The sequence below is a fragment of the Stegostoma tigrinum genome, chromosome 18 (genome assembly GCF_030684315.1).
Source record: "Stegostoma tigrinum isolate sSteTig4 chromosome 18, sSteTig4.hap1, whole genome shotgun sequence".
NCBI classification, from domain to species: Eukaryota; Metazoa; Chordata; class Chondrichthyes; order Orectolobiformes; family Stegostomatidae; genus Stegostoma; species Stegostoma tigrinum.
Genome location: NC_081371.1, coordinates 14,569,615 through 14,583,998, shown reverse-complemented (window position 1 = coordinate 14,583,998; position 14,384 = coordinate 14,569,615). Strand labels below are relative to the sequence as shown.

At 40.5% G+C, this 14,384-nt stretch overlaps 2 protein-coding genes across 5 annotated transcripts in view; one reads left to right on the top strand and one right to left on the bottom strand.

The window, feature by feature from the left end:
• On the bottom strand, nucleotides 1-7,323 carry ndufa5 (NADH:ubiquinone oxidoreductase subunit A5). Its single transcript, XM_048549205.2, has 5 exons — nucleotides 7,239-7,323; nucleotides 6,540-6,584; nucleotides 4,133-4,249; nucleotides 3,194-3,259; nucleotides 1-194 (listed from the first exon to the last, which is right to left on the bottom strand). Exons 1-5 carry the CDS (start codon nucleotides 7,296-7,298, stop codon nucleotides 93-95), a joined length of 390 nt encoding a protein of 129 aa, XP_048405162.2. The 5' UTR covers nucleotides 7,299-7,323; the 3' UTR covers nucleotides 1-92.
• LOC125460961 (ankyrin repeat and SOCS box protein 15-like) overlaps nucleotides 7,283-14,384 on the top strand; it is a 43,174-nt gene continuing 36,072 nt past the window's right edge. For all 4 annotated transcript variants that reach the window (XM_048549203.2, XM_048549201.2, XM_048549202.2 and 1 more), the window contains exon 1: nucleotides 7,283-7,414. The gene's annotated coding sequence lies outside the window, so the exon portion shown is untranslated. The remainder of the gene's footprint in view (nucleotides 7,415-14,384) is intronic.

Sequence of the window (14,384 nt, the reverse complement as noted above, 5' to 3'; positions counted from 1 at the left end):
TTTCACCAATTAATTTTAATATTGATAACGATTGAAACAAACAGAAGAGACAGTATAGTTTTCTGAATAAATCAACATAATTTACATAAAATTTAAACTGGCCATTTCCATTGGTTGTGAGGGGCTTCTTCTATTAATGGTTCCCAAGGTTTCCACTTAGCCATTTTGTATGCTAGAGAAAGCTCATTCTCAGCCTGTAATTAAAATATAAGTTAGCAACCAAGAGTATTTTAAGAATGTTTTAAACAACATTTTAGTTTTCAAGTTTATTTTAAAGTTGTAAATCAAATATAAATTAAGATTAACTCTGCCCAATCACTAATTTTAGTTCATTGCACCTTTAAAAAGAAAATCACAAATTTAGCAAGATATCAGGGACTATGAATAAAGTAATTGTTGAATATTTGAGGGTAACAACAACAGCCTAAATCATCGCACTAAGTCAGAGGTAATAAAGAAGCCATTTTGATTCGGATCTTCACCAAAAAAAGTAAATGATCTGCTACAGTCTGACTGTTTCCAAATGTTAAGTTCTTTATCTTAGTGAATTTACTTTTTTTCTTGAAACTTTTAATGTGTTGATCCCATAATATCTTGACACCAGTAATAAACCTGTTCAATGCAGTGAAGTTAGCAAAAAATTAGACGAATGGTTATAAACTAATAACATAAAATAACTATTCTGTATCTTCAACCTCCAACACGATAGTGCAACAAATGTTTTGTCTATTCTGAATGGGAGAGAATTGCACCACATACACAGACTATAAGTTTTGCTTAACCAAATGACTAATGCCTCCTGTCAACGATTTTGTAACATTACACACCACATCACTCAACTGAATATTTGGCCATCTATGTCATTTAAATATACCCATAATTGATTTTTTTCCTTCACAAATAAAGCAGCTTAATGTCTGCATTATCTTCAGCTTAAAAATGGCTTGAATTTCACTAGTGTCCCAAATGGAGGACCTCCTCATCATTCACTACTGTCCCACATATTTGAAAATCAAGTAATATACAAGGAGAGTCATTGGCTGTGATCTATTTGGATTTCCAGAAGGCCTTTGACAAGGGGCTGCATAGGAGGCTGCTAAATACACATGAGCCCATGGTTTTAGAGGTAAGTTACTGGCAATAGATGGAGGATTGGTTGACTGGCAGGCGGCAGCAAGTGGGGACAAAGGGTTCATTTTCAGGGTGGTAACTGGTGACAAGAGGAACTATTGCCAGAGTCCATGTTGGGACCACCACTACTCATGGTTTGCGTTAACGCTCTAGATGAACTCACCAACAGTTACTAAGTTTGCACATCTCATAGATAAAGATGAAGGGATTGGTAGTGTTGAGGAAGCAGGGAGGCTGCAGGCAGAGTTGGGCAGGCTAGAAGTGTGGGCAAATATGTGGTAGGTGGAATACAACGTGGAAGAGTGTGAAGGTTATGCACTTTGGTAGGAAGAATACAGACATAGACACTATTTTCTAAATAGGGAAATGATTCAGAAATATGAAGCATGAAAGGAATTGGGAGCCAAGTTCAGGACTCACTTAAGGATAACATGTAGGTTCAGTTGGCTGTTAGAAAGGCAAATACAATGTTAGCATTCATTTCAAGAAGGCTGTGCTGCTGAGACTGTATAAGGTTTTGGTCAGATTGCATTTGGAACATTGACAGCAGTCTTGGACCCCATATCTAAGGAAGGCTGTATCTGCATGTTTGGGATCCAAAGGAGTTTTTCTGAGGAAACCGCAACCAGAATGGATAGAGGAGAACCAATAGATGTTTTGTATTGGACTTCCAGAAGGCATTTGTCAATATACCTCACAAAAGATTGAGCCATAAGAGCCCATGGCATTGGAGTTTGTACATGAGCGTGGACAGAGAATTGGCTAATGTCAGGAAACAGTGAGTGGAGATAAAGGATTCTTTTTCAGTTTGCCTACCTGTGACCAGCAGGGTTCGATGGGCATCAGTGTTGGAACCATAACAGTTTACAATATATATTAATGACTTGGAGAAAGTGAATGTACTATAACCAAATTTGCAGATGACACAAAAACAAGTGGAAATGCAGGTTGAGAGGGGGATACAAACAGTTTATAGACTTATCGATAGGTTACATTAGTGGGCAAAAAGTTGGCAAATGAGTATAATCACATTGGAATGGAGAATAAACGAATAGAATATTATTTAAATGGAGAAAAACTTCATAAAGCTGCAACACAAAGATTTGGGGATACTTGTACATGAAACACAGAAAGCAAGTAGGTGCAGCAGGTAATCAGAATGGCTAGTGGAATGTTGGCTCTTATTTCAAGGAAGGTGGAGTTATAAGAATAGGGAAGTCTTACTGCAACTGTGCAAGATGCTGGAGAGACTACATCTGGAGTACTGAGACATGTTTTGGTCCCCCTATTTAAGGCAAGATATCATTTCATTGGTGGCAGTTCAGAGAAGGTTCACTTGAATTGTCCCCAGTATGGAGCCACTGTATCATGTGCAAGGCTAAACAGGTTGATACATTTTTCATTGGAGGAGTTTCAAACAATGAGAGCTGATCTCATTGAAACAAATAAGATTATTAAAAAGGCTTGACAGGTTAAACGCTGAGAGGATTTCTCCCCAGATGGGAGAGCCTAGGGCATGTGAATTTAGTCTCAGAATAAAGGGGTGCCAATTTAAGGTGGAGATGAATTTCTTCTCTCTGATGGTTGTGATGCTTTGGAACTCCTTGCCACAGAAAACTATGGCGGAAAGTCCTTACGTATGTGTAAGCCTGAGACAGATAGATTCTTAATCAGTATGGGAATCAAAGGTTTTGGGGCAAGGCAAAAAAAGTGGATGAGGAATGTCGCACCATCCATGATTCTACTGAATGGCACAGGAGGCTCAATGGGCCAAAATCTCGGGCGTGCCTTCATCTTGAGTTTAAGATGAGTAGCTTGTCATCAACATTACAGAATGTTTAATTACACAAACAAAAGAAAATGCTCCAGAGTCATGGCCAAATGTGTTTTTAAAAAAAAATCAAACACAAGATACAGAAAACAGTGATATTGAAAGATGGGGTTTCTTCCACTTTGAGGGGAAATTCCTAATATGATGGTTCCTGCTCGTAGTTGACAGTCTGCACTGAATATATTCTATTGAATTCTATATGGAGTCTGAAGAAGTGAGACCGTGGCATACCTGTGAAATTACTTCTTCGATCTGTCCACAGTTGATTTTGTCTTCTAGTTTTTGAACATCGCGCTCCTACAATACATAATACAGAACAGGTGGCTTGAAATGAATACCTGCGTACAGGGTGTCACTCCTCTGGAGTTCTTCACAGTGCTGTTGGGAAGTTCTAAGGCTTTGAACCAGTGACCGCATCTCCTAGGATTTGATGAATGTCAAAGGCCATTTGGTGAATTTCTGCTGGGCACCTTTGATCTGATACACAGTACTGTCTTTCTACTTTAGTAATGGTGGATGACACGTTTAGAGTAGTGTATAGGTTACCAATCAAACTGACTGCTTTCCCCTTGGTTGTATTAAATTTGTTGAATGTTGATGAAGCTGCACACATCCAGGAATGTGGACAATATAATATTACACTCCTGAGTTGTGCTTGGTAAATGGTGGACAGGTTCAGTGTTGTCAGATGGTGGGTTACTCTCTGCAGAATTCAATCTCTGAATAGCCCTCAGTCACAGAACTTATATGGTTAGTCCAGTTAAGTTTCTGACCATTAGTAACACACAGGACATTAGTGGTGAGACACCCAGTAACTGTCATGAATTCAATACCACAACAAAAAACATTACATTAATATCTTTAGCTCCGGTTTCAGTTATTTTATTAACCCCGATTTCTGCAATTGTCTGAAAGGCATGTATGATTCAGGTGTATTGTCCCAATAAACATTAGAAAATGCCTTTCATTTATTGCACACCTTTCATTACCCTTCATTATTTCAATATTAGAAGTAAATCATATTTACATAAAATCAGCTTTACAAAGTTCAAGACTTACAGAAGACTTTTACAGTACTTGAAGTGAGAAAATGCTAATATGAAATATCAATCTGACAAATAACACACCATCCATTGAAAACAAGTGATCAATTACATCAGGCTAGCTTACCGATTTTACCAAGTTAAGCCTTTCATTGATGATCTGCTCTGTGTATTTTCGATAGGCCACATCCTGAGGCAGAGATTGTAAAACGGTAAGAATTCTGGAGTACAGAATTCTCAAATTCTAAAAGTAAACAACACAAAACAAATTGGAAGCATTAACTCATTTAGGCCTATTTATCTTCTTTTAATCTCCTCAAACTATCTCTAGCAGGCAGGTCAGGCCTGTAAGCCTGTAGATAGGCCCCTACCCGTCCTGCCAGCTAGCAGCTCGTTCATCTTTATTTTCCTTTTGCCAAGGAACATAGGTGCTTTACCAGTTTGAAATCAGTAACATTTTAGGAGGCGCAAGTTTAAACTGGTGTCAGCAACATATTCTGTTTAGGTGGATAGGTTAGATAGGGAGGAAAAAACTAATAGCACAACAATAAAGTAAGAAAACACAGTCAGGTTAGATGGCAAGAAGTACTATTCTTACATAATTATCCATTCCCAAATAAGGAAGCATGAATTCACCACAACTGTTTCAAAAGGGAACTAGACAATTCCTAACAACCGAGAAGATCCCTAGTTGAGAAATATAAGTGTAGAGGTAGCTGCAATTATTCCTTACAGTTTGTTTTCTTGACTGAAAGTGTAGTTTGATAGTTTCTTTTACTAAATTGGCTACCAGTGTCTCTCCCTCTCTTTGGTGAATGTGAAAACTTGTGCATTTTAGACAAACTTTTAGACAATATACAATAGATGCAGGAGTAGGCCACTCGGCCCTTCATGCCAGCACCATCTTACCATCCTGACTCAGCACAATGTTATTTGTGCCATATCACACTACCCTCCAATCAACTTTAACCTTATGTATTTGAATTAAATCCTAGAAATTACCAGGTAAAGCAAACATGAAAGCACTCAAACAACTAATATATAACACAAGAACATAAAGGGAAATTCCTTCCAAGGAATCAACAGAAAATCAGTGCATACATTAACGTTACATATCATAAAAGCATTAGATTTAGCGACCATTTGGAAACTTTCCACTAATTATTGAAAAGTCAAAAAAAGTCCCAGATTCTGTGCCAAAATCTATGCTCTGTCTCCATGTTTTGCCCACAGATTGTCTGCAAATAAATGAATGTTAGATAAAAAGATTTTTTTAATGTCTTAATGTTAATTTGTTAAAAGTTTCTCCATCAGGTTTCTTTCAACCAGAGTTATTCTGAACAACAAGTCTAATCATAGAGATGTACAGCATGGAAACAGACCCTTCAATCTGACCATTTCATGCTGGCAAGATATCCAAAACAAATCCAATGCCAGCATTTGGCCCACATCCCTCCAAACCCTTCCTTTCCATATATCCATCCAAATGCCTCTTGAATGTTATAATCGTACGAGACTCCACCACTTCGTCTGGCAGTTCATTCCATAACACACAAGCCTGTGCACAAAAAAATTTGCCCGTTAGGTCCCTTTTAAGTTTTTCCCTTCTCATCTTAAACTTATGCCCTCTAGTTTTGGGCTCCCCTACCCTGGGGAAAAGACCTTGACTATTCACCCTATCCACACCCCTCATTATTTTATAAACCTCTAATAAAAGGTCACCTCTCAGCCTCTGACAACTCCAGGGAAAATAGTCCTAGTTTATTCAGGCATTCCCCATAGTTCAAACTCCCCAAACCTTGTCAGTTTTTACTGAACCCTTTCAGGTTTCACATCATCTTTTCTGTCAAAGGGAGTCCAGAATTGAACGTAGTATTCCAAAAGTGGCCTCAACAATGTCCGGTACAGATGCAACGTGACTTCCCAAGTTCTGTACCCAATGCACTGACCAATAAAGGCAAACGTACAACATGCCTTCACTACCGTGTCTACATGCAACTCTGCTTTCAAGGAACTATGAACCCACATTCCAAGGTTTCTTTGTTCAGCAATATTCCCTAGGACCTCACTATAAAGTGTACAAGTCCTGCCGTGATTGGCTCTACCCAAACATAGCACCTCGCATTTATCTAAATTAAAGTCTACTTGCCAGTCTTCAGTCCATCTGATTAAGATCCCATTGTACTCTGAGGTAACCATTTTTTGGCTGTCCATGACACCACCAATTTTGTTCTCATCTGCAAACTTACTAGCCATACCTCCTATATTCACATCCAGATTATTTATATAAACGACAATATAGAAGAAAGACTGGTTTCTGTCTCTTACCTAAAATATGGGATATACTAATCAAAAAGAAATTAATGTTTAGATTATAATCATATTTGTCATACTGGCACAGGCTTTACTGTAGGTAATTTCACAATAACAAGATATTATACCAGAGCACATCCTCAGTGGATATATTTTACAACTCACTGAATTGTATTTACTTATTTACAATTAACCAAAAATAACTGGAAAAAGTGAAATACCTCATGAGGATTCTGGGCCACAGCAAGACCCACTAACCCAGTGGTCTGCAAGAAAAAGAAAGAAACAAACAAACATGTTATCTTTCAAGGATACTTTGTCTCCTGCTATTTTCCTGACAGTCTTACTTTTTCTCTCAGACAACCTTCCTGAAGGGTAATACCTGAAACGTTGACTTATCTCCAGGTGCTGCCTGGCTTGCAGTTTTCTCCCAGCATCCTGTTTGTTAGCCTTCCTCTTACAACCTTTTTCTTTCTCCAAACCCACCGCATCCTTTGTTGTTTCTTCTATATCTCATATATCTTCCCCATGACCATTCTTCTCCTCTATCTTTATACCTATCACTCCTTTTTCCCCTCCATTTCCCTCAGCCTTTGCTCCCTGGCATAACAGCCTTTTCTGAAGAAGGGTCCAGGCCCGAAACGTCAGCCTTCCTGCTCCTCTGATGCTGCTTGGCCCGCTGTGTCCATCCAGACCTACACCTTGTTATCTCAGATTCTCCAGCATCGGCAGTTCATACTATCTCTGAAATAATATTCTCCTCTTCCCTTATTCCTCTCTCATTCTATTTATTTACTGTCCGTTCTCTCTCTATGATTTTATAACATTAATTTATTGCCCCCTCTCTCTACACGGATGATTATTTATGATATATCAGGTTTTTTTGACTACCCTTTCCCCCTGATCTGACCTCCACTTACCTTCTTCAAGACTCCAGCCATTATTGCCGCGGTGCACTGTGGGATCGTCCCCAGACACATTAATCGAGTTCCGAGTTATCGCGCGCCGTCCAGACGCGATCGGAGGAGCTCGGGGCAGATCGATGACCGTCAGGACCGGGCAATTGGTCAGAGGGCGGACGAGAGCGGCTGTGGAGGTGAGGAGCTGAGCATGGGTCCCGGCCCCTGACTACCCTTCCTCCCCCAAACCCCACTCACTGCCTCCTCTGGGAACCCTAAGATGTCAGTGTCTCTAGTAGGGATTTAGGAATGGGTCCAGTGATGACCTCAGGTGGACAGGCCTCACCGTATGACCTAGACTGCATCATCCCAACAACCTCAGCCTTGAGAAGAATGTTCTCCTGTGGTTTGTGCAGGAACACACACACTTTACTTTTTTTTATTGTTTGTTTGCTGCTGCCATTGTTTCAGGACATCTATCTCCTGTCTCCTTTTCTTCAGTACTTGGCTACATGAGTGCTACTCCCAATCAAGTTAACTCTCAGCATTTGACTGCGGGCCTTCTTCTTCTTCTTCTTAGACAGCCTCTTGAGGTCGAGGATGACTTGCTTCCACACTAAAAATGAGTTGCCGAGTGAAAGAAAATTCCAGTGTAGTCTTAGTGACAGGTGTGGCATACAGTGGCTAAGGGAATAAGAGGGCAGCGTGCCCAGATTGTTGCACCCTCCATTATTTTTTATACTGTCAGTGGTGAGGTTCGGTGTGCAGGTCTTTTCCACAGATGCCTTCCCTCTGTTTCAGGTATCTTTAGCCTGGGTTTCTGAGGTTTTGATGGGATTGTTGCAGTTCTTTAGGGAGACTTGGAAGGATGTCCTTGAAGCATTTCCTTTGTCCTCATGGAGTTCATTTGCCCTGTTGAAGCTCCAAGTAGAACATTTGTTTTAGGGAGGTCCGTGTCAGGCGTGTGCGCTGTGTAACCCACCCAGTGGAGCTGATTGAGCAGGGTCACTGCTTTGATGTTGGCCGAAGCAAGAACACTGCCGTTGGTGTGTCTGTATTGCCAATCGCTATGCAGAATCTTATGGAGGTGGCACTGATGGTATGTTTCTGGGGTTTTAAGGTGCTGCCATAGATGGTCATATGTCTGAACCATGTGAGAAGGCAGTTATTACTGTCACCGTGTAAAGCGCGAGGGTTTAAGATAGTGGTCTCCAAATAACACTTTCTCAGACAACCAAAAGCCATGCTGCCACACTGGGGCAGTATTGAACTTCATCGTCAGCCCTTGCTGCAAAATCTAACACTACCTGGCAATGTTGCCTCAACCCAATTCAGCATGTTTCTTTCTCAACAGAATGTGTTTTATTTTGTCAGATTCTCTATACTTGCATTTGTGGAGTTAAGCCAAAGAATGGGTCCTGGTACAGAGCTTTCTCCTGCAAGTGAAGCAGTAAAGCTGCATGAATCATAAAGCTCTTTGCATGACAGAGTGAATACTGATAAGTTGTAGATCTGCATGGAGTACAGTAATCTACTATTGTGATAAAGTGTACTGCATGTGTTTTCATGATAGTTGCCTTCTGATGCTATGAACTTAAAAACCAATTGCATCTTGTAAGAACTACATAATGTTAATAATAAGACAATAAAATGTGAGGCTGGATGAACACAGCAGGCCCAGCAGCATCTCAGGAGCACAAAAGCTGACGTTTCGGGATAAGACCCTTCGTCCGCATCTGCAGTTCCCATTATCACTGATGTTAATAATAAAATGTGTGTAACGCATTTTTGGCTACAGATGCTGAATGAGACGAAATAAAAAATAAATTGCACTTGTACACCGACTTCCACAACCTCATTATGTTGTTTCATAGTTAATTAAGCATTTTTGAGATTGAAAATAACAAGACCCACACAAACAAGAGTGAAATAAATCTGTTTTACTGATGGTTGATAGAACATAGAACATTACAGCACAGTACAGGCCCTTCGGCCCTCGATGTTGTGCTGACCTGTCATAACGATCTGAAGCCCGTCTAACCTACACTATTCCATGTACATCCATATGCCTGTCCAATGATGAATTAAGTGTACCTAAAGTTGGCGAATCTACTACCGTTGCAGGCAAAGCGTTCCATTCCGTTACTACTCTCTGAGTAAAGAAACCACCTCTGACATCTGTCCTATATCTTTCACCCCTCAATTTAAAGCTATGCCCCCTCGTGCTTGCCATCACCCTCCTAGGAAAAAGGCTCTCCCTATCCACCCTATCTAACCCTCTGATTATTTTATATGTTTCAATTAAGCCACCTTTCAACCTTCTTCTGTCTAATGAAAACAGCCTCAAGTCCCTCAGCCTTTCCTCGTAAGACCTTCCCTCCATACCAGGCCCATCCTAGTAAATCTCCTCTGCACCCTTTCCAAAGCTTCCACATCCTTCTTATAATGCGGTGACCAGAACTGTACACAATACTCCCAAGTGCGGCCGCACCAGAGTTTTGTAGAGCTGCAGCATAACCTCTTGGCTCCGGAACTCGATCCCTCTATTAATAAAATCTAAAACACTGCATGCCTTCTTAACTGCTCTGTCAACCTGAGTGGCAACTTTCCAGGATCTGTGTACATGGACACTGAGATCTCTCTGCTCATCTACACTACCAAGAATCTTACCGTTAGCCTAGTACTTTGCCTTCCAGTTACTCCTACCAAAGTGCATCACCTCACACTTGTCCGCATTAAACTCCATTTGCCACCTCTCTGCGCAGCTCTGCAGCTTATCTATGTCTCTCTGCAACCTACAACATCCTTTGTCACTATCCACAACTCCACCGACCTTAGTGTCGTCTGCAAATTTACTAACCCATCCTTCTATGCCCTCATCCAGGTCATTTATAAAAATGACAAACAGCAGTGGACCCAACACCGACCCTTGTGGTACACCACGAGTAACTGGTCTCCAGGATGAACATTTCCCATCAACTACCACCCTCTGTCTTCCTTCAGCAAGCCAGTTTCCGATCCAAACTGCTATATCTCCCACAATTCCATTCCTCCGCATTTTGTACAATAGCCTACTGTGGGGAACCTTATCGAATGCCTTGCTGAAATCCATCTACATCACATCAACTGGTTTACTCTCATCTACCTGTTTGGTCACCTTCTCAAAGAACTCAATAAGGTTTGTAAGGCACGTCCTACCCTTCACAAAACCGTGCTGACTATCCCTAATCAATTTATTCTTTTCTAGATGATTATAAATCCTATCTCTTATAACCTTTTCCAACACTTTACCAATAACTGAGGTAAGGCTCACTGGTCTATAATTACCAGAGTTGTCTCTACTCCCCTTCTTGAACAGGGGAACCACATTTGCTATCCTCCAGTCATCTGGCACTATTCCTGTAGATAATGACGAGTTAAAGATCAATGCCAAAGGCTCGGCAATCTCCTCCCTGGCTTCCCAGAGGATCCGAGGATAAATCCCATGCAGCCCAGGGGACTTATCTATGTTCACACTCTATAGGATTTCTAATACCTCTTGTGAACATCAGTCCCACCTAGTCTAGTAGCCTGTATCTCAGTATTCTCCTCGACAACATTGTCGTTTTCTAGAGTGAATACTGTCGAAAAACATTCATTTAGTGCTTACCCTATCTCCTCTGACTCCACACACAACTTCCCACTACTATCCTTGATTGGCCCTAATCTTACTTTCGTCATTCTTTTATTCCTTAAATATCTATAGAAAGCCTTAGGGTTTACCCTGATCCTATCCACCAACAACTTCTCATGTCTCCTCCTGGCTCTTCTGCGCTCTCTCTTTAGGTCTTTCCTGGCTACTTCGTAGCCCTCAAGCGCCCTAACTGAGCCTTCACATCTCATCCTAACATAAGCCTTCTTCCTCTTGACCAGAGATTCCACTTCCTTCATAAACCACGGCTCCCGCGCTCTACTGCTTCCTCCCTGCCTGACAGGTACATACTTATCTAGGACACACAGGAGCTTTTCCTTGAATAGGCTCCACATTTCTAATGTGCCTATCCCCTGCAGTGTCCTTCCCCATCCCATGCTCCCTAAATCTTGCCTAATCTCATCATAATTGCCTTTCTCCCAGCTATAACTCTTGCCCAGTGGTATACACCTATCCCTTTCCATCACGTAAACATATCAGAATTGTGATTGCTATCACCAAAGTGCTCACCTACTTCCAAATCTAACACCTGGCTAGGCTCATTACCCAGTACCAAATCTAATGTGGCTTCGCCCATTGTTGGCCTATCTACATACTGTGTCAAGAAGCCCTCTTGTGCACACTGGACAAAAACTGACCCATCTATAGTACTCGAACTATAGTGTGCCCAGTCAATATTTGGAAAGTTGAAGTCCTCCATGACAACTACCCTGTCTCTGTCACTCCTATCGAGAATCATCTTTGCTGTCCTTTCCTCTACATCTCTGGAACTATTCGGAGGCCTATAGAAAACCCCCAACAGGGTGACCTCTCCTTTCCTGTTTCTAACCTCAGCCCATACTACCTCAGTTGACGCGTCCCCAAACATCCTTTCTGCAACTGTAATGCTGTCCTTGACCAACAATGCCACACCTCCCCCCCTTTTATCATCTTCTCTGTTCTTACTGAAATATCTAAATCCCGGAACCTGCAACAACTATTCCTGTCCCTTCTCTATCCATGTCTCCGAAATGGCCACAACATCGAAGTCCCAGGTACTAATCCATGCTGCAAGTTCACCCACCTTATTCTGGGCGCTCCTGGCATTGAAGTAGACACACTTCAAACCAACTTCTTGCTTGCCGGTGCCATCTTGCGTCCCTGAAACTTTATTTCGGACCTCCCTACTCTCAACCTTTTCTGTACTCGAACTACAATTTTGGTTCCCATCCCCCTGCTGAATTAGTTTAAACCCACCCGAGTATCCTTAGCAAATTCCACCCCACCCACCCCCACCCCGCGGATATCGGTACCCCTCTGGCATGCTACTTTGGCATGCCTTTCAAACATGATCATGGGATATCTACTTTTCTGATTACTTTTAGAGCTGGGGATATTTACCTAATTACGTTGAATTAAAGATTCATTTTTTTCAAAATATGGAGAAGGGTAACATATACTGAAAGGAAATCCTATTAATACCTATTGACGTGCCACATGCTGAAGATGCACTTACAAGCAGAAACACTATGCAGTGAAAGAAGTAAACATCATTGCAGTCTGACCACACAAACTACATACAGTCTGTAAACACCAACTTAAACGTTTGTTCCAGTTGGTACATCATCTGCACTTTATTGATAACATTGGTGGCCATCACACTCTTAGGCTGGGCTTTTAGTTCAAAACTCTGTCAAAAAAACTGGATCCTTATCCTTATAATCATTATTCTAATGTAATAAGCATGGATTCTAGCAGTAGCCTCAACTATATTTCCTTAATTTCTACTTTTTGCTAATCTCGCACCCATTATATTTTAACTAACTTTTTAACCTAATTTTATCGCTTTGCCGTTTGCCATTTTGAACTGCAATATTGTGTCATCATTCTTTTTGGTTTAACATAACAAGACTAGGGAAGCAATTCTGCATCACCTCTGAACTTTTGTATAACCCCAAACTACATTGGCAATTAGCTATTATAGTTAGAAACAGTGTGTGTGTTAATCACATAATTTGTAATTATTTTTCTTCCGATCTTGTTTTGGCTTTGCACAGTAGATAAAATGCAGGTGAAGGCCCTGAGACTCAATTATCATCAAAAGGTAATCAGTAAAGAAAATGGACTACTAAAGCATACATCATGAAGAAAAGAAACAAATCCTCTGCACTGCTAATGCTATGAAGGATTAGCCTTACGGGTTAAAACAAAAGAAAGTGGAAATCACTTGTCAGAACACCAGCATTCACCATTCACTACTATGACTCTTCAAAGTTGACAGCAACTTCTAGCATCAGTAAACATTCAACTAAATGGGAAATCCAGATGTTGCTGTCAAGTGCTTACCTGCTGTACTGTAGGTGTACTCGTGAAGTCCTCGCAGATGAAAGTCATGAGAAATCATTGACCTGATGAAAATATCCCTTTTATATTATAATATTACTATTTAAAAAAAAACAAAAAATTTGTGCCTTCACAGTGAGGCAATACCACATGACAGCTACAATATATTTCTGTCCTTGGAAACCCAACAAATGGCAATTTATTTTCATTTCAAAACTTCCATAGCATTTAATGCAATACATTTTACAGTTTGTTTTGCTATTTCAGTTACTAACAGCTGTAGCTCAAACTTTATTTTGATCTCAGATTGTCTTTCACCTCTTTAAATACATTTTACAGAGCATTTTACTTCCTGGTTTACTGTCTGTGAGAATACATTAAGGTGATTGACACCGTACTGCCTGACAACATCATTGTTGCGGCATGCCTGGAGATCCCATTGACTTTTCACTAGATTGAAATTAAAGTCAAGAAAGGTAAAATCCATGCCACAGACATCTTTAACTGCAGTTTTCTTCAAGGCAAGTGGCACGTGCCATTGCTTTTTCACTGACTGATTAATCTGGGCCAATGTTTATCAAGTGTGTGAAGAATATTATAAAAGATCAGCAAAAAAAAATACAAGGAATCCAAAAAGCGACAGAAAATAAAGGAGAGGCGGTGACAGATATGTTGACTATAAAATTGCTAACAGTACCTTGAATCAGATTTTTAAAAATTTCAGATAGCTCCATGTTATAAGTTCTAGCCAACTTGAAAATGTCTAGGTCCAATGAAATGGCAGTTTCATCAAATAATTACTTTGCAGTTTGCAGGTTGTTTTACTAACAAGGAGAGAAAGTCTGGAATCAGATTTCCAAAAGAAAAGCCAGAATGAAGACTAATTCAATGCAAGATACAGCTAATCTCTTTTTGTTGGGTCAACTGCCTATATGCTGCTACACTCAGACCAGTTTTATCCATCACATTCCATTTAAAGGAAAAATCCTTTCCATCACAACTTGCACTTAGGTAACATCTATAATGCATAGGCATAATCATAATGGCTGCTGAGCCTAAACTGGAACTATCAGAACACAATGCTGAAAGCTGGGTCAAAGAAGTGGGTTTTAAATATAGCCCTTGTCAAAATAAAGGTAAAGATACCATACTTC